Consider the following 19,274-nt stretch of genomic DNA (forward strand, 5'->3'; position numbering starts at 1 on the left):
GGACGAGATTGAGCCGGGACCAGGTAAACAGTGCAGCCTTTGCAGGCAACCAGGACATACAAGGCGACACTGTCCGAATGTTTTTGCCACCTAAAAAGCCACCAATTTCGTTTATTGTACTAAGTTAGTGCAGTATTTGAGCTTCATTGTACTGAAAAATGTCAACTGTTTGTTCTTGCTTTATTTAATGCTATTTGCGTCTGTTGTTTATTTTACCGCATTGTTGTTGTTGTTGTTGTTGAATAACCGTAAGAAAATGAGGAACCATCATTACTAAAACTACCTATGTACATCATATGAAGATAAGCAAGTAAAACAATACTTAATGGAAGCAACTAAAACAATATATGTCGCGCCTGCGGGGACAACGTCAACTCGCAGATCATGCAATGCTGTAGGGGCAGACAAAAACCTCCTTGTTCTGTCGCAGTACCACCTATAGTAATTTTGGCTGGGACGCAATGTATCTGCATGATCAATCCACAGCCGGTATGCCTCAGTGCGCCGGTTAGCCCATACTTCAAACCACGCGGATAGTCGCACCGGCCACCATCCGTCATCATTGCGGGCCGATTGTCGATGGAAGGTATCAATATTAATCGAAGGGTTTGGAGGTCCTTGCTTTCCCCCAAATTGAAGCAACACCCGGTGAACATTAAGGACCTCAATCCACCTGAAAAATATGAGAGGCACAACCGCCGTATAAAAATCTCCATGTGGGTGGCCGAAAAATTTAGCAGGAACTCTATACAGAATTCGGGAGTCCATGTACGGCTGCCAAACAAACTACACAGAAAAGGAACCCCGTCACTACAGGTATTTACGCACTTATTAAAAAGAAATTAATAACAACCACCACCTACCTCATCCACCTGCAGATTGTCCAACCTCAGACGGTGCCTCAGTAGGCGCTGCTCAGCATAGTCATTTTGTCCCTTTTTTCTCACCCACCTAGTGGACAACAACAACTTTAAAATAAATCTATTTCCAACCTCAAATGATAGCTAAAAAAGTCACAAAGTGAGAAGAATCATAACATACCTCGTGGCTAAAGGAAAGCTGTATGGTGTCGTGACATTCGGTGCCCAAAAAAATAATTTGTAGTATATCCACGACATAAGCAATGTATGACACCCAGCCAGAACCTCAACATTGTAATCTGTTGCTAGGCACATAGCACGATATAACCAACAGAGCACGGCGCTACCCCAACTGTAGGTACGGATGGCATCATAATAAGCCAATAACGGCAGATATCGAACATGCACCGTGTTGTTGGCCTTGTCCGGAAGAAGCACGCCTCCCAACAAGTAAAGTATGTAACAACGTGCATACTGCGTGAGACCATTATCTTCTAAGTCAAGCGGCATTTGCTGAGGACGATTCCTGAGCCATTTCAACTTGATGTTGAATTTTGTTGTCCCTACGTGACCGGCAAGAACCTCACCTAGATGTTCATGACACCATTCCCAAATATCTCTTTGGTGAAACTTGCTCCATGACCTCAAAGTACCACTGACAGGCTGACCATCAACAGGTAGACCTAACTGCATTGCAACATCCTCCAAGGTTATGGTACACTCACCCCAAAGGAGGTGAAATGTGTGTCTCGGGTCGCCATCATTCGACAAAGGCGCTAATAAGTGGATTGTCATACTCGAAGCGCTTTATCAAAGAGGCATGGTAAAATCCTAACGGTCTCAAATAAGGCTCATGCCTCTGCCGCCTAATTTCCATGCTTAGATTTGCAGGATCTGACATGAAAACGTCGACGAGTGTGCCATGAAGAGTAAGAACACGTGTGGGCTGTAATATAATATAGCAAGAAAGAAAATAATTATAAATACTATAACATTTTTTATATTGAAAAATTAGTTCCAAGGACATTGCTAACAAGATCAATTAGCTTAACGACGTAAACTAACCTTAGGGAGCAGATGTGCCGCTATGTGAAGTTCGTCCAACCGATTCAGGTTCTCCTCCACGTTAACCCCACCCCCACTCATGTTAAGTTAATTTTTTTTTCAAACATAGCATCACACAAATACCTCTTTCCAGCTTTCTTTTACCACCCACACTTTTTTTTTATCACCTCTTTTTCCTTTCAACCTAGCATGAGGTCCCTCCTCAACACCCTTTTATAATTGTCTTAACTCCCTTCCCAAATGTCCCCTGCCACCCAATACAATCAATGCATGTGAGGTACGGGTTCTGCTGCTTGCTGCTTTGACCACCCACTTTGTGGGCACCACGCACGAAGATCTCCAATTCGTGGCCGCTGCCTGCGCAATGGAGCATTTTGCTGCCGCTGTCCTTGAGGTGGTCCACTTCGTGCGCGCCAGGCTTGGAATGAGGCATTTCGTGGATGCCAGCCGCGAAATGGTGATGCTTGCCAGTGTTAGCTCCATTTCATTGCCTCCACCCATTAATTGAAGTGCAATCCCATTTCGCAGGCGGCCCCCAAGAATTGGTCCTGCGCATTTGTGGAACAATTTGCTTCGGTGCGTATTTTCGGAATTAAAGTTTTTTGAATATTTATTTATATAAAAAAGCCGAGAAGGCTCTGGCTCGGACGATTGAGATCTGTGTTATGAATGCGCGAATTGGGAAGCGAAAGGACGAGGGAGGAAGAACCAACCTCTGTTACTTGTTTGTATTGATGCATAGGAAACGGTGGCAAGGATCGTGAAATAATTATTCAAAGTAGAGAAAAAAAATTCTAAATGGCCTAACAATTTTTTTAAAAGACAACGAGGTTCCCAATCAAAAATATGTTTTTTGGTCTCTTATATATTTATTTGTGTGAGATTGATTAGTTTTTCTGTCAATATTTTTTATATATATTAATGAAATAAGTTTACATGACCAATGAGTTATAGCTCAAATAACATAGTCTCCTCATACTCACCTAAGAGGTCGCGGATTCGAATCTTTCTATTTTCGATAAAAAGAAAAAAGAAATAAGTTTACATGATATATTAAACTGTTAATTTATCCAATAAAAATCAACTAGAATTAACAACTTTTGTTTTGTTAGAAATTTCGTTGTCTTTTAACGATAATTATTAAGGTTATTTAGTTTTTTTTTAAAATATTTTTATTACCTTTTTTAAATATATTAAAAAGAAAAAAGAAATAAGTTTACATAATATATTAAACTCTTAATTTATCCAATAAAAACCAACTAGAATTAACATTTGTTTTGTTAGAAATTTCGTTGTTTTTAAGAATAATTATTAAGGTTATTTATTTTTTTTAATATTTTTATTACTTTTTTAAATATATTAGTTAAATTTAATGTGTAAACCTAAGAAATTTTTTTTCAATACTTAATTTGTTATGTTTTTTAATTTAAAATAACAAATCACATTACTTTTTTATTTATGTGTACAATTATTTTTATTTTAGGTTCTTTACATATTCAAATGACAACTTTATTATTATGTTTATACTTCACATATCCTTAAGAATAATAATCTATTTTTTTTTTTGTGGCATAACTTACTTATGAATAAATAAGTTCAATTTTAAAAGAATGATTTTTTATTGTTTACTTGCATTTCATCTCTTTAATTTTTATATAATTGTCTTTAATATTATTTATTTATTCAAAATTCTCTTAAAAAACTATCAATTTAATATTCAAATTATTTTTTAATTTTGTCTTTACATATATTTTTAAATTACAACCACTACATTTTTACTCAACTCAATCCTATTCAAGAAAAATAACCCAACAAATATCTAAATTTTTCTTCCTCCTTCTTTTTACTATTTTAACTCTTAAAATTTACCATTTATTTTTTTCTCTTTTTTATTCTTCCATAATTACTTATTGACTATCCTAATGTTTATATTTCTCTTCACATAATATTTCTTTTCACATAATATTTTATGTACATGTTGATTCACATAAAGTGTTATTCACAAGTGTAACTAAAATTAATAATTTAATATAATTTGATAAATTATTTTGCTTTATTCATTATAAAATTATAATGTTATCATTATTATTTATCCATTCAACTAACTACAAAAATACAAAAAGTTTTTATTTTTCTAAAACTTTCGAAAATATGAATACAATGATCTTTGAGTTACATGGCTTAGGATTTAAAGATGATCTTTTAAATGAATATTGATTGGAAATAGAAAAAAATATTGTAAAAATATTACATAAATAATAAAAAATAAGTGAATAGTATACATGCTAATTTAGATAATCAAAATAAAATAAAATAAATAACAAAAGAAGATATAAAATCTTACTTTTTATTTTGTGGTACAAATATAATATATAATAATATAATAAACTGTAATGTTTTGATATAAAAAAATATGAAATTTTTAATCTAAAATGAAAAGATGTGACATTTTATTTATTAGATAATTTAAAAAATATATAGAGAAAATTAACAATATTGTTACCTAAAAAAATTATTTAATAAAACTAAGAGAGACAGTTGAAATTTTTTAATTAATAAAAAAGAATTACCACCACCATCAACCTATTAAATTTGAGTAATATCAAGTGAGAATTAAGAAATAAACCAGAACAATAAATTCAAAAATTTTCTCTCTTTTTTTTATGGTGTTTTACTTTAAGTAATTATTTTTTATAGATAGTATTTAAATAACAAACAAAATAGTAAGAAGATTCGTATTAGTTATGAAAACTAATATCATCCTTATAGTACAATTACATTATTTTAAAACATACAACATGAAATAATGAAATATAATTTAATTAATGCGCACAATAAAAAAAATGTGAAACTTATATAATAGCAGTCATTATTTCAAAACATATAACATGAAATAATAAAATATAGTTTAATTAATGTGCACAATAAAATAAATGTAAAACTTATAGCAGTGAAATATGAAAAGCAATAACAATTTTCTGTTCTAAGATACTATACTAAATTGTAATTTAAATTTATAATTATTAAATAAAAATTTACAATAATATACTATTTTTATTATATTAGCTAAAAATAATATATTTTAATATTATTTTTTAAGATTACTAACATTAAATTTTGATATAATTTGAACAAAAATTTTAATGTTTTATGTTTTAAATTTTTTTTAATAGAACAATCAAATTACTTAACACAGACATAAAAAAAATTATTATTTTTATACATCTAGATATTCAAAAAACACAAACAAATTTTTTTAGTAAAACTTTAACAACTCATAAAAAGTTAATAGAAGGAATGGTTATAGATCAAAGTGATAGACAATATATAAAATTGTAATAATAGTATTTGGTAATAATTAAAGAGAAAATGGGAGGTAAAAAAGAAAATGAAAAAGAAAAACAAGACAATATAACAATTGTGATAAGATAATGAGTATAGAAAATAAATAATAAGAAAAAATAATAGTGTGATACAATAAAAAATATAATAATAATAATATAAATTAATAATTTTAAAAATATAATAAAATTAAATATAATTTAATAAATTAATATAAAATTTAAAATTATGCTTGAAAATAAAAATACTTTGAATATAATGTTTTATCTTTATTTTAAATTAAATACTGTTTTTTTTTTTTTTACCAAAGACAGGAATAGGGAGACTCGAACCTACGACCTCTAAGTGAGTATGGAAAACTATGCCGTTTAAGTTATAAATATTTATAAATAATTACTAGCAGTCTAGCACAGCAAGAGATAATTAGTCACATTCCGTATATACAGAAATGGGATTTTTTTCCCCAGTATTCCACACGTATGCTACTCCCTAAACCCTAAACTGCTAGCATACCTCAAAATTGCTAACAAACCGAACTTTCGAAAAACTAATAGGCAGTTGAATAGTTGATAGTGGCAAGCACGAACTCAGATTTCGTAAAACTGATGCCAAAATTCCTCCGGCGAAGTCTATCCTTAATCAGTTCCAATCTGGGAGTTTCCCTGTAAAATCAAGACGAAAGGATTACACATAAGCAATCCAAAAGGTTTAAAGAAAGAAGAGGATATAGGAAACTAAGTCAGTTATGTTCGTAACTTGAATGCAAATTATAGATTTATTTACCACAAACCATTTTCCAAATCCTTCTGCCTGCCATGAGGAGTATGTAACAAACTATTTGCAGCTTGAAAAAAAAAATCACATGAACCAGTTTCTCCCTCCAAAGCATCCTTTATCTCAATAAGATTTTTAGTCGATCATATGTGCATTTTATTTTATGCCTTTCTTCAATTGTCATACTTATCTTCTCGGATGACTGCATAAAGACAGAAAAAATAAGCAAGGAAGGACACTACTGGAGGGAGAGGGAAAAAATAGAAAAAGAAGAAAACTAAAACCAGCAATCAATAAGGATGTTCATCTTCATCAAAGTGTTAAACATACCTGTAAAGAACTAACATTCTGTATAACGCTATCAACACCTTCCTTGCATGAAGACATTATCTGTTGCATCTTGAGATCCTTGTTTATCAACAGAAGTACTGAAGCAACAGCATTCACCCTAACCAACCAGTTATTGGGATGTTGAGTGCAATTATCAGATATTGGCCACAAACTACTTTCAGCTACAGCTGATCCCATTGTCTTTAACACTAGATTCAGAAGTTTATGACACCGATCAAACAAGAAAAAGCAAGGTAGGAGATAGTAATGGACAGTGGTTAATTGAGTGGAAGATTTGCACTGCTCATCATAATCTTCTGGAAGGCACTGTGGGACAGTAAAAGACATAATGAGCTAAATTAGATTCCATTATTATGCTCAAAAGTTGACATACTGTTTTGAAGATCTTGTACAAAAAAGGCAAGGGTTGAAGGAAATGGAAAACAGAGATAAAAACAAATTGCGAATCCCTATTAAATAGGATAAGATACCATATCAGTCAGTCATGTATTTCAAAGATCTAAAAATTTTGACTTTTAAAACAAAAATAAGAAGCAGCAAAATAAGGCAAGTGGCAACATCAAGTGACAACATCATCATATAATGTTTGATGGTCACAGGATTTTCGACAGCTACTCACTTGTGCAGCATCAATCAGATATTGGGAAAGATAAGTGCCTAGTGTGATAATACTTTGTTCAGAAAGTCTCGTTGGCTTGGAATCAACTGTAACAATCATTCTTAGGAGAGAACAACTGTTATCCAGAGGAGGCTTTAGCAGCTGTAATAAAAAACTGCTATCAGAACTGATGCTGCTAAGGAGCATCTGAATGAGCAAATAAAAAACACCAGGAAACCGTCAAAGGATAATAGGTTCTTAAGCAACAAAAATCAGTGTCACACACATATTTGTGTGTCAACTTACTATATGATCAATTATGACTTTCTCTATAATATTTAGAACAAGATAATTGCCACCAATTTGTGCCATATATGAGCAGAGAAGAGTTGTCATTGACTTAATCGTTTGACAGAATATGTCACTCTTCAAACCAGAAGAACCTTCTGCAAAAGAAAGAAGAGAAACATTGTTGATGCCATAAGATTTCGAACATTAGTTAAAAGATTGATAAGCATAGCTAATTCAATTATATACTACTAGATGACTGAATTACATTTGATTTCAGTATGGAAGTCAACATAAGCTACCAAGCATTGTTATAAAAAGATGTCAGTGAGTAAACATTTTTCACATTACAATGACTTTGCTAGCACAAATAAAAAAAGTAAATATATATATATATATATATATATAACTAGTTTTCATATGTTAAACAAGAATATATGTTATCAAACGTTTTAAGTGAGTCTGTAAACTACCAGGAGAAACTTTAAAACGAAGGACCAAGGTGATGAAGATACTCAAGTGATCTGCAATTTTTATATGCCCTTCCCTATAGGCTGAATGAAGAATCTCAATGATACGGAATAACACAGACGGATCTAGTTCAGGACCTGCAATAAGCAAAAGAACAATAAGTATCATCATAAGCTTTGAGCCGAATCCTACAAAAGTCGCAATGGCTACATTGCAAATTAAAGGATGTAGTGAAGAAAAGAAATGGACAAAATAATTGTTCATAGTTGGATTTTAAAATAATAAGAAATTGACCCTAAGTTTTAAACAGGGATGGTGAGCTTACTTAAGCAACAACAAGCTATTGACTTTAAAATAGGCAAGTCCAGATGAGAGAGATAGTAAAGGCAACACAAAGAGAGCTCTTGACATTCTCTAGGAAGCCTCACAAAAGAACCGGAGCATTTCTTTCCTGCAAGATGAAAAAGCATTGTGATTGGAAGCTAATAACTGTGGGTAGTGTATTACTGGTAGTGATGGCAACAGCATGTTTACCTTCTTCTCCTTGACATGTGCAATAAAAATTTTGCAACTTGTCTTGGATGTCATCATACATGCAAGCAAGTGATGAGTTTGAAAAAGCACGTTGTCCTATATGAAGTTGAAGACGCAAAGCAACCTAGAGCGAACACTTAACAGTTTAGGGCCAATAAGTACTAAATTGGAAATTTCAGATCATAAATGCTATTACTACAGCATAATTAATCTCTATAATTTTGTCAAACTCAAGGATGAGAACTCATTTTCAAAATAAAAATAACGATTACCTCAGAGCAGGCTGGGTGATTATCTCCAAGCTGGATCAGCAAAAGAGGTAGCTCCGCAATCCAAGCCATTAAAGATTCTTGAAGTTTTAAATTTTCTGGATTGCTTGTCTCCAGAGAAAGCATGGCTTGGATCTGGAATTCAACCAAAAATAAAAGAGCAATACTTTAGAAAGAGAGATGCGTAGAATTGCCAATACAAAGATTGTCCTTGACCCAAGAATTCCAAATATTTCTCTCCGAGATAGAGACAAGGTTAAACTTACAGGAGTTAGCATGTCTTCGATTGCAGATAGACAGGCCAATTTCAATAAGGAACCCGGTTTGCTTTCCCTGAATATATACGTAAATGCCTGCAAGTTCCCATGAATTCCAATTTACAATAGAACACATGCAAACCTTTTATAAAAATATTAAAGGAGAGAGAGGTTGGGGGTGGAGGGAGAGGGAGGAAATCTACACTTGCTGTTACACATGTCAGCAGCAAGGAAGATCAAGGGGGGAATGGGAAAAATACTCCTTTTCAAATTATGAAAAGGAGGAGGGGCAAGAAGAAAATGAGGTCCAGGGAGTAGGAGGAACCAAGTTTTAGGGAGTTTGTTTGAGGTGTATAAATAGAAAAAGGAGGGACTAATTGGGAGGTTAGGAAAAAAGTAGAGTAAGAATTGGGGAGAGAATTGGCCTCTCAAATGCCAAATATTGTTTCTGTTATTTCTTATACATACGCAAATATACACTAACATAATACAATTCTTCACTAATTTAGGAACTATCACACTTATACTCACTTTTCTGTATTCCACCGTCTTCTATTTCTATTCTCTTCTACTAATTCCTACTGCATTTGTATACTGCTTCTACCATAATTGTGTTTTACATCCTGTTATATCTGGGAGCTTTACGCTTAAATACGCGGAGTAAAAAAAAAAAAGACTTAAACATGGTACAGGAAAATAGGAAATCATAGAATTTAAATATTCAGAAACTCACTGTATTCAATAAATTGCTTCCAACATAAAAAAATTGATCTTCAGAATTCTAGTAGGAAGTAAAACCTGAAGAAGACGAGTTGTCCAATAGCTTGCCCCACGTGAAACAAATTTTGGAATAAAAGGAAGGAGCTGAATCAAACGCTTTTCCGAGACAGCATTATCAGATCGTGCACCTTCACATACCTGCATGCTAACAATTTCAGTCAAATTCAGTTGTAGAATGACCACTTTTCAAATTCATGAAACTTAGAATTATGTATTGAACCTGCCCGAGCAGTGCATGTTCCATAAACTCAAGAAATTTCTCCAACAAATCAGGAGGAAGACAGATCCATTCATTTAATTCAAAAAATATTTTTGCAACAGCCATGTTCAAGTCAACCAATCTATTGTTATCCTGGAAATCACAGTAAAGGAAAGAGTTAGTTTATTTGAAATTACAATTCCTGCTCCTTCCCATCTTATGCCTCAAACGGAAGGGGATTACTAAAAAAAAAAAAAAAAAACACATACACAGAATAATTTATAGGGAGAAAGTCTACATTTAATTTTTAAACGTACTTGGCCTCAAATCCCTAACAGACCAAATATGAGTTCTAACTTCATATGTTCAATGCATATACATACAAGAAGAGGAATTCAAAACTGCATCATTTAGTTTCCGAATTACTCATGAAGTTACAAGGCTAGAATGCATCAATTATATACAAACATATATTAGCAGACCAGTTGGAACATTAGACTGGTCCTTATCAAAGAGAGGTAAAAAGAAACTTAGTAAATCCAATAAATAAACAACTAACTTACCAAAAAAGCACTACTTTGACAAATTAAATCAGGTTTACACTGAATGGGTTAAAAAACAGGAAACTATCTATTCTGAATAATTTTATTCTCTTTAAATGCCAATTTGACAACTAGTCGTGTCCTGCCAAATCTGAGGAAAACAAATTAAAGAATGTATACCTTTTCTGAAAGATGATGAGCTGGACTGAGGGGGAAGAGAGGAAATAATTTCTTCAACAGTATAGAAGAGATTTTAACATCCCACATAGCCCCATTAGGTTCACCTTCCATACTTGGAGATTCTGAATCTTTATCAGCCCCATAAACAAATGACCTGATTATAAGATCTATGCCATGAAGAATAGATAGCATACAGCCAAAAGACTTTCCTTCAATACTTGACATAGCAGTAATCGATGGAGTAAATTCCAGGAAACTATTTATTAATAATGGCGCTATATCCCTCAATTTCTTTATGATATGGGAAAAACCTACACAAAAATGTATAGCATAGAACAGAACAGTCAAAAAATTATAACTAATACAAGGCCCAACAAAACCTTTTAGACATTGGAAACTAAGCAAACTGATGTAATGCCAGTTAATTATTATCCTTTCAAAATCTGAAATGCGGTTTCATACCATTGGAGCTCCTAGGCATGTCATCATGAAAAGCATGCAATAATATTCGATCATTCTCATTCTGTTAAAAGAGAACACATCATAAATGAATTGGTAAAGCAAAAAAGCCAAAAATGACTGGCGAGAAACAAAGGCTGCATAAATCACAGCAAGAAAAACAAAGCAAGTAATATGAGGAGTTTTTCCAAAAAGGAACCTACCAGCATCTGAAAAGCCAAGAATTTAGGATGTGTTTTGTTGTGATTTTTGTAGTAAAAAATTACCCTTTCCCATATTTGTGAAATTTTTGGAAAATAATCCAAATCTCAAAAAAAAGGAAGAAAATATTTTCATCTTTTCTATAGAAATTGGTAAGAGTAGCTTCTGAGAAAAATAAGATTTTAGATTTTACAATCGTATAAAACGGTTAAGTTGTAAAATGATCTTTTTAAGAATACGAAACAAACATATCACCCATGATACTCAGTTCATTTTAACAAATTTCAAGCTAGTAATGTGTATCGTGATATGTGTAAAGATTGCATCAAAATGTACCACACACTTTCAGAGTTGTCAATTCCAGTCGCATGTAATTTAATCAGTTAAAGAATAAAGTTGCAAGGAGAAAATGTCATGGATAGAGAAGAATTGCAAAAATGCCAAAAAGGTTTATGCCACATATAGATTGATACTAAAGCTCAGAAGCTTAGAAACAAGAATGATGCATTTACAATGTCATAGTTCATCCATGTCAAAAGGAATAGACAGCATATTCACCAAATCAAATGAATACAAGATACCTTATTAACCAAATTAGTTTCTCCTTTATTCCATGGCAAGAGTGACAAGCAGCGGATCAATCCAGCAAGGGCATCCTTTAGTTTTCCTCGGTCCTGGGAAAAGTACTGGTTCTTCCTTAGAATATCCTCATAATTCTGAAAAATCTGTTAACCATGACCAAGGTAACGTAAATTCTATGCCCCCATAATCCAGAAATAGGACAAAGACAACAGCAAAATAAAATTCAGGAAAGGTTTTGAAGGAAAAAAGTACGAGAGTCAATAGGTAAATAAAACTGGATAGGAATTAGATAAAGAGGTTATATTACAAAATCTAATTATTATAAGCCAAAGGAAGTACAAATGCAATGTAGTGTGCATTCTACAACCAATAAGAAAATTGTGGCAATGCTATCTTAAGCAAATTTCACAGTTTTTGCCAGCCGAATATGTCCAAATTCAATTAAAAGAACACTATGAATAATAAAAAAATTAGAATATGTTGAAAATAAAAGGAAATAAACACCAAAAATATTTTAATCTTTTGCCAGATTTTAGTTCTAGCCACTAAACGAATTTCTATCAAATGACATGACATATTGAAGCATTAACTTATGTTTCTATTACTACTATATATTTATATTATACTATAATAATGGATGCTTCTTAAAACAAAACACATCCATATGAATCTCGTGTCAATCCCAGCATATTGTTAAAGAAATTTATTAATGATATACCTTTTCTGCAAAAGAAGAAAAGGAAGGAGGATAAAACAGGAGGACGAGGTCTAAGAAATCAAATGCCATGATCCGAATGTCAAATGAAAAATGTGTCATAGCATTAAAAATGTAAGCCATCAATAAAGAAACGATCAGCTCTTGATTATCCTACAAAACACCAAAAGAACCAAAGTATAAAATAAGGTGAATGCAATTCAAAAGACAGTAATATTTCATGTAATAAACTAATGACAATTCGGGAGAAAATTAATTTATCAAACAAATTAGACAGTACCTCTTTACACCCAGGTAAAATCACTGATTTAAAAAGATCATACAAAGTTTTTCGGACCACCATATCATCATCACCAATACGCTCACGAAGTTTTTCAATGGCAGCATACTTATGCAACTTCATCTCTGTTGGAAACTTATTGAATAAATCCTTAATACCCACCAATGCATCTGTATTTTAAGGGGGAAGTAGAATATTAATATCAGTACATGAGAGCTACACAACCTAAACGAATATTCAAACATGGTCAAAGGAAAGGGGCTAAAGGTTATTTTCAGAGGTTGAAGAAGTATACAGTATATTCGAATAGGATCGCCATCTCAAAGAGATAGTCAGTGTAACTTTTATAGGTTGAGTATCCAAAAATGCAAAATAAACTGCCATCTTAATTTTCATTTTGGCAGGCGGTGGAATAATTGTAAATACAGTTACAGTGATTCAGGCTGATTTCATTTGAGGCTTAAAGCCTTAACCCAAACCAAACTCAACTTAGTTGATACTTGGATTTTAAAAACAACCATACCACGGGAACTTGGAAGTTACCATACCAATCCTATCAATGATTCTGGTTCAGGGTCCAGTTACAACTTCAATGTTCTTAGTTCATTCAATCTGTAACACTAGTCTATTACTCATAATAACACAATACACCTTACGATTCTGTAATTCATAGAATTATCCAAGTAGTTCATACAAAATTCACGTTATCTGTTCTCCAAGGTGCAATATGCATTCGGCAGAGATCATTAAAACACATATCAAATGAGAAATATACCTCTCCGAACTTTGGCATTGTGATGAGATGTTTGCTGAAGAAGCTCTTTCAAAGTTAAACCTTTCTTGTTCACCGCTAAGCCGGCTTTATCCGCCGCTACACTCTGCTCCGGAAGAACAATCGCTTTAGATTTTATTTCCGTGTTCGTTGCATTCTTAGGCGGCGGCAGCTTCTTCCCAATCTTCCGCCGTATTTTCTTGAAGTCCACACCACGAGGTTTCTTCGAGTTCGCTTTGGAACGAGTCATCTTAGGTTATTAACAAAGCACAAGAAGAATCGAAACTAGTTCAGAAAACAGTTATGGAAGCTCAATGCATTCAGTTTCAGGTTTCAACAGCAAACACCGTTCACCACTTCGCGCGACGACACAACAACGGAGGAGGAAGGTGATTATCAGCTAGGTATTTTATTTCAGCATTAGGACTAAAACGGCGCCGTTTTTAATCGAATGACGGAGGGAAGTGATAAGTAATTGGGCCTAATGGGCTATTGAGCCCATAAGGATGGCCCATTAAGCCCAATCCTAGGTGTACGAAAGTACTAACGGAGAAGGATCCAAGTTTTCTTTGTTGGGATGTGAAGCTCTGAAGACTGCGCAAATGCAACAGAGTCAGCAAGCCCCACCACACTCGACCTCTACTCCTCCTCCTGCTCCTCCGTCGTCCACTGGTGGCTCAGCGGCTGAGGCTCCGCCGAAGCAGGTGGCGCTCGCGATGGACAAGCTCGGGGAAGCCGAACGCATCATTGCCGACATCAGGATCGGCGCCGACCGAGTCCTCGAAGCTCTATTCGTCGCCGCCTCACAGCCTCACCACGGCACCAAGCCTCTTCAGCTCTTCCTCAAAGAAGATGCTTGTATGCGCCGCTACCTTCAGGACCTTCGATCCCTTGGTACTTATTTTGTTTTCCTTTCTCCGTTTACTGCATTTTATTGAATCTTCGTTCCTTGCTATCTGGATTAGGGTTTTAGGAGTTTAGGATTTTAGTTTCTGCATGATTTTTGTTTCTGAGCTTGCACGTGAGAGATTTAAGCTTGATTTTGATTTTGTTAGGGAAGGAGCTGGAGGAATCTGGAGTTCTCAGTGAATCAGTTCGGTCGCGAAAGGATTTTTGGGGATTGCATATGCCGCTGGTTTGTCCTGATGGTGCTATGGTTGCTTACGCTTGGAAACGACAGCTTGCAGGGCAAGCCGGTGCTTCCGCCGTGGACAGGACTAGGTTTGTTTTTATTTCTGCTGTAGACAGGAATTTAATCTTTTGTAGTTCAGTTGGACGAATAATATGGAAAAGGAATGGAGTGAAAATCAATGGAATCAACCATCTAGTGTTTTGTTTTGAATTGTGTTGCATTATGTTAGAAAGAGAGGAAAGATTGAAGTAAATGCAGGGAATGATTGATTCATGCATACTCTAAGATCATGTCTGCAGTTTCAGTACAACATTGTGTTGATTTTCTTCTTCAACAAGTGGAAGATAAATTAGCTTCTAATGTCTTCTTTATTGTGTTTTTTTGTGTATTATGATTTATAATATCGTACTCTTTTCCCACTTCCCAGTGCTGCTAACTCCTGCTACAATGGCTGCTTACTTTGACTTTTGAATGACTTCAGGTTAGCTCTCAAGGCCTTCACTGATCAGAAGAGGCGTTTTTTCCCTCATCTTGATTATGGTCTTGAAACTAATGAATCAGCCTCAAAAAAACGTTGTGGATCAGTAGAAAGTACAGTGGATCCTAAGGAAGAAAGTAGTTTTCTTAAGATCCTGCCAGATGTTCTGAAATCAGTAGAAAAGGAAGTACCAAACTTGAAAATTTCAACTTTTGAGCGATTGGACTGGTTAAAAAGAGCTTCCACACTTACTTCTTCTACAAATGAGAATTCTTTGGAACATAATTATCCTGGTTCTAACAAGCTAAGGTTAGGATCACTGGGCAATGTTGCTGCTGAGAAAATTGCGGTGATAGAGATGTTGGTGCCATCGACATTCAGAGTTGTTATTGCCTTGCATCCTGCTGGTTCTACTGATCCTGATGCCGTTGCATTCTTTGCTCCAGAGGAGGTATACTAAGTAACGTTACCGTGACATTAATCAATATGACTTAAATAATGTTTAATTGGAATGTGAATTTGTTGGTTATTTATGTTTTTTTTTTAATATTCTGGACTCTGAGTTTTCCCATTATTAAAATTTTTTAATGAAATTTTTGCATCCATGAATTCCACTGTTGTGTCATTGCTTTAAGACCATGTTTATTTAAAACTGTACAACTTTTACAGAGCGGAAGCTATGTGCATGCCAGGGGGTTTTCAGTGCATCATGTATTTAGACATATCACGGTAATGATCTTTGTTGCTAACCAATTCATGCATCCGTTTAACAACTCCTTGAAGTCATTCTTATTTTAGGTATTTTTGGTCTTCCATTGTAGGATTATGCAGCCACAGCTCTGCAATATTTTCTTGGGAACCAAGTTGAAGCGTCTCTGTATTGTCTTTTGGTATGGAAACTATTCTGCTTTTACAAATAATGAAATGCTTATTTTGGTTAGAAGCTGTTCATTCCTGTCATGGTATAATTTGCTTTCTACCTTTTTTGTTGTAGCACTGGATTTGCAGCTACCAGACTCTGTTTTCAAGACCATGCAGGTTTCATTTGCATTTTCCAGAACATCTAGTTTTTCATATCTTGGTGTAGAATTACAAGCCCTTTTTTTTTTTTTTTTTCCTGTGGTGCAGCAAATGTTCCCGGCTACTTGCCGCAGATAAACAATCAGCTTTTCTGCTGCCTCCAGTGCTCCGTCCTTATTGGCAGTTTTCCTTATCAAAAATTTTGTCAACAATTTCCTCAAAAGACCATACTTCAGATATCACTCCTGCTTATCATGTTGGCTGCTTCTCCGAGGAATTATGATTGTGTACAGCATTGATTTAGGTAAGCTCAGCCCAATTATATTTGAAGCTACAAAGAGTAAGAGCTCCAATTTCATTGTTGTATTTCTATTTATTTTTTTTTAAATCTTATAGATTCTGATCTTCAGGAAGCTGATCAGTGCTTGGCATATTGTATGAGCATCAAACGGGCAACAGCACCTATGAACGATCTATATCATGTTAATCTAAAGACTAGGAATTTTTGGATCCAGAAATTTCCTAACCAGTTTGATCATTACCTCACGACAACCGGTTAGTACAAGACAGTTATGACTTTCATGAGTTCACGATGGAAATGCCAGCTGATTTTACATTTTAGAAGTTCTTTTAGCTTAAGAAAATTATTACACTGTATGTTTAGGAATATATATCTGCTTTAAGAATCATACTTCCTACTCTCCTGTCAAAAGAAAAAAAAAAAAAAAGAATCATACTTCCTACTCAACTCTTACCTGCTCTGCATGTACTAGTTTCTCCATCCAAATATAAAGTTTAAGGGGGGCCAGTCTTTAGGATTGAACCGCTTGTACAGTTATATTGTGATGGATGCTATAAACATTCTTGTATAAGTCGATGATGTACTGGTTCTCTAAAGCCATCGCAGCAGAGCTTCATAGTTGTACACTACTACAAAATTAGCTTTTTTTATTAGCTATTTCATCGTAGGAGTTGAATTAATTGTAATTAGTGAAAAATTTCAAGTTTTGCTGCTTTAAGAACAGTTGCTGTTCCCAAGTACTGTAAACTCATTGTGCGTAATTGTGGATTTTATGTATATGGAGAATTTATTGCCGTTATACCTTTTTTTTTTTTTTGGGGACATGTATTGCCGTATACTTTTCCCTTTTTTTGGTATGGATATTGCCGTTATACTTTATCATTGGTGTCTGAGTACTGGGCCGAAATCGAGTATTATTGTGTGATGATTGAGGACAATACAATTGTGGGTTTTTTTTTTGTTGGAAATCAGGAAACCCGACCGGACCAAAACCCAACTCGACACCAAAACAATTCCTATCTCTGACTATCCCAAGACTAGTTCCTTCCCTTGTAACGTTGAAATTAAAACCCATTAACATTGCACAGAAAGAAAATAGGGAGAGAAATGGAAACCAAGGAGGCTAAATTCTAGGGTAGAGTACGATCCGGGTATGTCTGTGGGTAGGGTACGGGTTTAGGGTGTATCTTATCTTACCCTACCCTAATCTCATATATAACACATTTTATTATAAAAATAGGTATATAGTGAAAGAAGTACAAGTTGAATTCACAACCTCCCTTATATAATGACTTAAGGTAAGTGAACAATCACTAAACTAGTTAGTTAATTTAATAATTTAGAGCATTAGTTTCTTATTTTTTATGTTATTAATATGTATAAAATTTGAAATGATTGAATTTTATATTTACTTTAAAAAAATTTGATATTTCTGCGGGTGGAGTAGGGTAGGGTAGGATTTAGAACTTTAGGGTGCGAATAGGGTTAGGGTTGAGAGATTTTTAACCCGCGGGTAAGATTAGAGTAGAATTCAAACCCTATCCTACCCTACTCATTGTTAGCCCTATAATTCTTCTTGCTATACTACGCACACAGGCTTGCAAAAAGTTGCCTTTTTCTAGGGAGTGAACTACTAGTCACGAAAAAATGTAATAAAGAAATATATTTAGTAGATTGTAGCAGAGGCCAATCCTGCTTGTTCAATATGGGCAAAACTGATAACAAATGTTTGTATCTTATATTCGGTCAGCATATTCAATGAATTTTCCTGTGGTTCTCGGTTATGCAATTCATCGGATACAAGGATAAGTCAGAAACCAGCCATAGGATAAAGACGAATAAGGGCCCGTTTGGAAACTCTAGAAGTAGCTTTTTTTAATTTTTGACTTATGAAAAGTAGTAGTATTAATGTCGGGTGCAATTTTCAAAACCAAATTGCAATTTTCTAAGAAGCTATTTTGGAACTTATAGAAAAGTTAAAAAAATGACTTCTCTCATAATACTTTTATTTTTCATTACATTTCTTTAAAATAAGCACTTTTAAAGTTAAAAATTCAAACACAAAATAACTTATTTATAAGTTACTTTTAACAGAATCATTTATTGTTTAAGTTATTTTATCAAAAAGAGCTTAATTAAGTTAGTTACCTAAACTGGGCCTAAGTAAAATAGATTCTAACGAGAAACCTGGGATTTTCTTGCTTGTCCGTTATAAATAGTCAATTTTCAGAATGGCAAGTGTTGCCCAGTTTGAAAGATTTGAAAGCCCCAAGTTGTAAAAAATTATGTCATGCAAGTTATTGACCATGCATCCCTAATAAATAAGCTTTAGCTCTTTGGATAATTTTATCAAAGAAAAATAATACCATACTGATCCATTAACTTTCCGACAATTGACTTTATTGATAAATTTGCATAACAGTCAAAAGTAACACTGACGGTGATTCGTGCGAAACAGCTGGGTACTTCAAAAGAATAAGAAATGGAGAAATGATAGTGTGATTGGTACTCGGTGGATTGAAATTGAATTCCGACAAGATCGATGATGAATTCCACACAGAAACAAAAAGATAATTAGATAAAATAAATCAATAATTGCGTTCATTGATCTATCTGTTATTCACCCAATTCATAAAATACGCAGAGATAAAATTTGTCACGAGCAGGAGTGATAAGCCAGCTGTCGACATGCGTGGCGCAAGCCGCAAGGTTCATCATTGAGTTATGAGGTAATTGGTCGTCGTCCGAATTCTGTTTATGATAAATAACATAAACAAATTAAATAGTCTCTAATATTATATTAATATTCTAAAATAAAATAGCT

The 19,274-nt window shown here is 34.0% G+C and overlaps 2 protein-coding genes across 5 annotated transcripts; one reads left to right on the top strand and one right to left on the bottom strand.

The window, feature by feature from the left end:
• Positions 1-5,629: 5,629 nt before the first annotated feature.
• Positions 5,630-13,958, bottom strand: LOC112784952 (uncharacterized). 3 transcript variants are annotated; one of them, XM_072229223.1, is made up of 18 exons: positions 13,523-13,958; positions 12,748-12,917; positions 12,471-12,620; positions 11,752-11,895; positions 10,973-11,033; positions 10,511-10,821; positions 9,810-9,941; positions 9,608-9,727; positions 8,819-8,905; positions 8,556-8,687; positions 8,284-8,407; positions 8,075-8,200; positions 7,752-7,886; positions 7,297-7,436; positions 7,012-7,152; positions 6,372-6,698; positions 6,051-6,243; positions 5,630-5,929 (listed from the first exon to the last, which is right to left on the bottom strand). In XM_072229223.1, exons 1-17 carry the CDS (start codon positions 13,767-13,769, stop codon positions 6,160-6,162), a joined length of 2,631 nt encoding a protein of 876 aa, XP_072085324.1. In that variant the 5' UTR covers positions 13,770-13,958; the 3' UTR covers positions 5,630-5,929; positions 6,051-6,159. The 3 variants fall into 3 exon arrangements, with proteins under 3 accessions (XP_072085324.1, XP_072085325.1, XP_072085326.1); XM_072229224.1 differs by having other exon boundaries at positions 6,058-6,243; positions 13,523-13,955; XM_072229225.1 differs by having other exon boundaries at positions 6,024-6,243; positions 13,523-13,955.
• A 111-nt stretch (positions 13,959-14,069) lies between these two features.
• LOC112784953 (mediator of RNA polymerase II transcription subunit 27) lies at positions 14,070-17,249 on the top strand. 2 transcript variants are annotated; one of them, XM_025828338.2, is made up of 8 exons: positions 14,070-14,413; positions 14,575-14,740; positions 15,133-15,580; positions 15,799-15,858; positions 15,951-16,019; positions 16,124-16,167; positions 16,258-16,453; positions 16,560-17,249. In XM_025828338.2, the coding sequence occupies exons 1-7, from the start codon at positions 14,122-14,124 to the stop codon at positions 16,430-16,432; spliced, it is 1,254 nt and encodes a 417-aa protein (XP_025684123.1). In that variant the 5' UTR covers positions 14,070-14,121; the 3' UTR covers positions 16,433-16,453; positions 16,560-17,249. The 2 variants fall into 2 exon arrangements, with proteins under 2 accessions (XP_025684123.1, XP_025684124.1); XM_025828339.2 differs by having other exon boundaries at positions 14,079-14,413; positions 16,546-17,249.
• Positions 17,250-19,274: the final 2,025 nt, after the last annotated feature.

This window comes from Arachis hypogaea, chromosome 20, assembly GCF_003086295.3.
Source record: "Arachis hypogaea cultivar Tifrunner chromosome 20, arahy.Tifrunner.gnm2.J5K5, whole genome shotgun sequence".
NCBI lineage: Eukaryota > Viridiplantae > Streptophyta > Magnoliopsida > Fabales > Fabaceae > Arachis > Arachis hypogaea.

Coding starts and splice junctions, on each gene's coding strand:
- LOC112784952 (XM_072229223.1), bottom strand. CDS start 13,769: ATGACTCGTTCCAAAGCGAACTCGAAGAAACCTCGTGGTGTGGACTTC. Junction 8,688..8,818: donor TCGAAGACATGCTAACTCCT/GTAAGTTTAACC, acceptor GTTGAATTCCAG/ATCCAAGCCATGCTTTCTCT. Junction 6,244..6,371: donor AGAATGTTAGTTCTTTACAG/GTATGTTTAACA, acceptor GTCTTTATGCAG/TCATCCGAGAAGATAAGTAT.
- LOC112784953 (XM_025828338.2), top strand. CDS start 14,122: ATGCAACAGAGTCAGCAAGCCCCACCACACTCGACCTCTACTCCTCCT. Junction 14,741..15,132: donor TCCGCCGTGGACAGGACTAG/GTTTGTTTTTAT, acceptor GAATGACTTCAG/GTTAGCTCTCAAGGCCTTCA. Junction 16,020..16,123: donor CGTCTCTGTATTGTCTTTTG/GTATGGAAACTA, acceptor TTTTTGTTGTAG/CACTGGATTTGCAGCTACCA.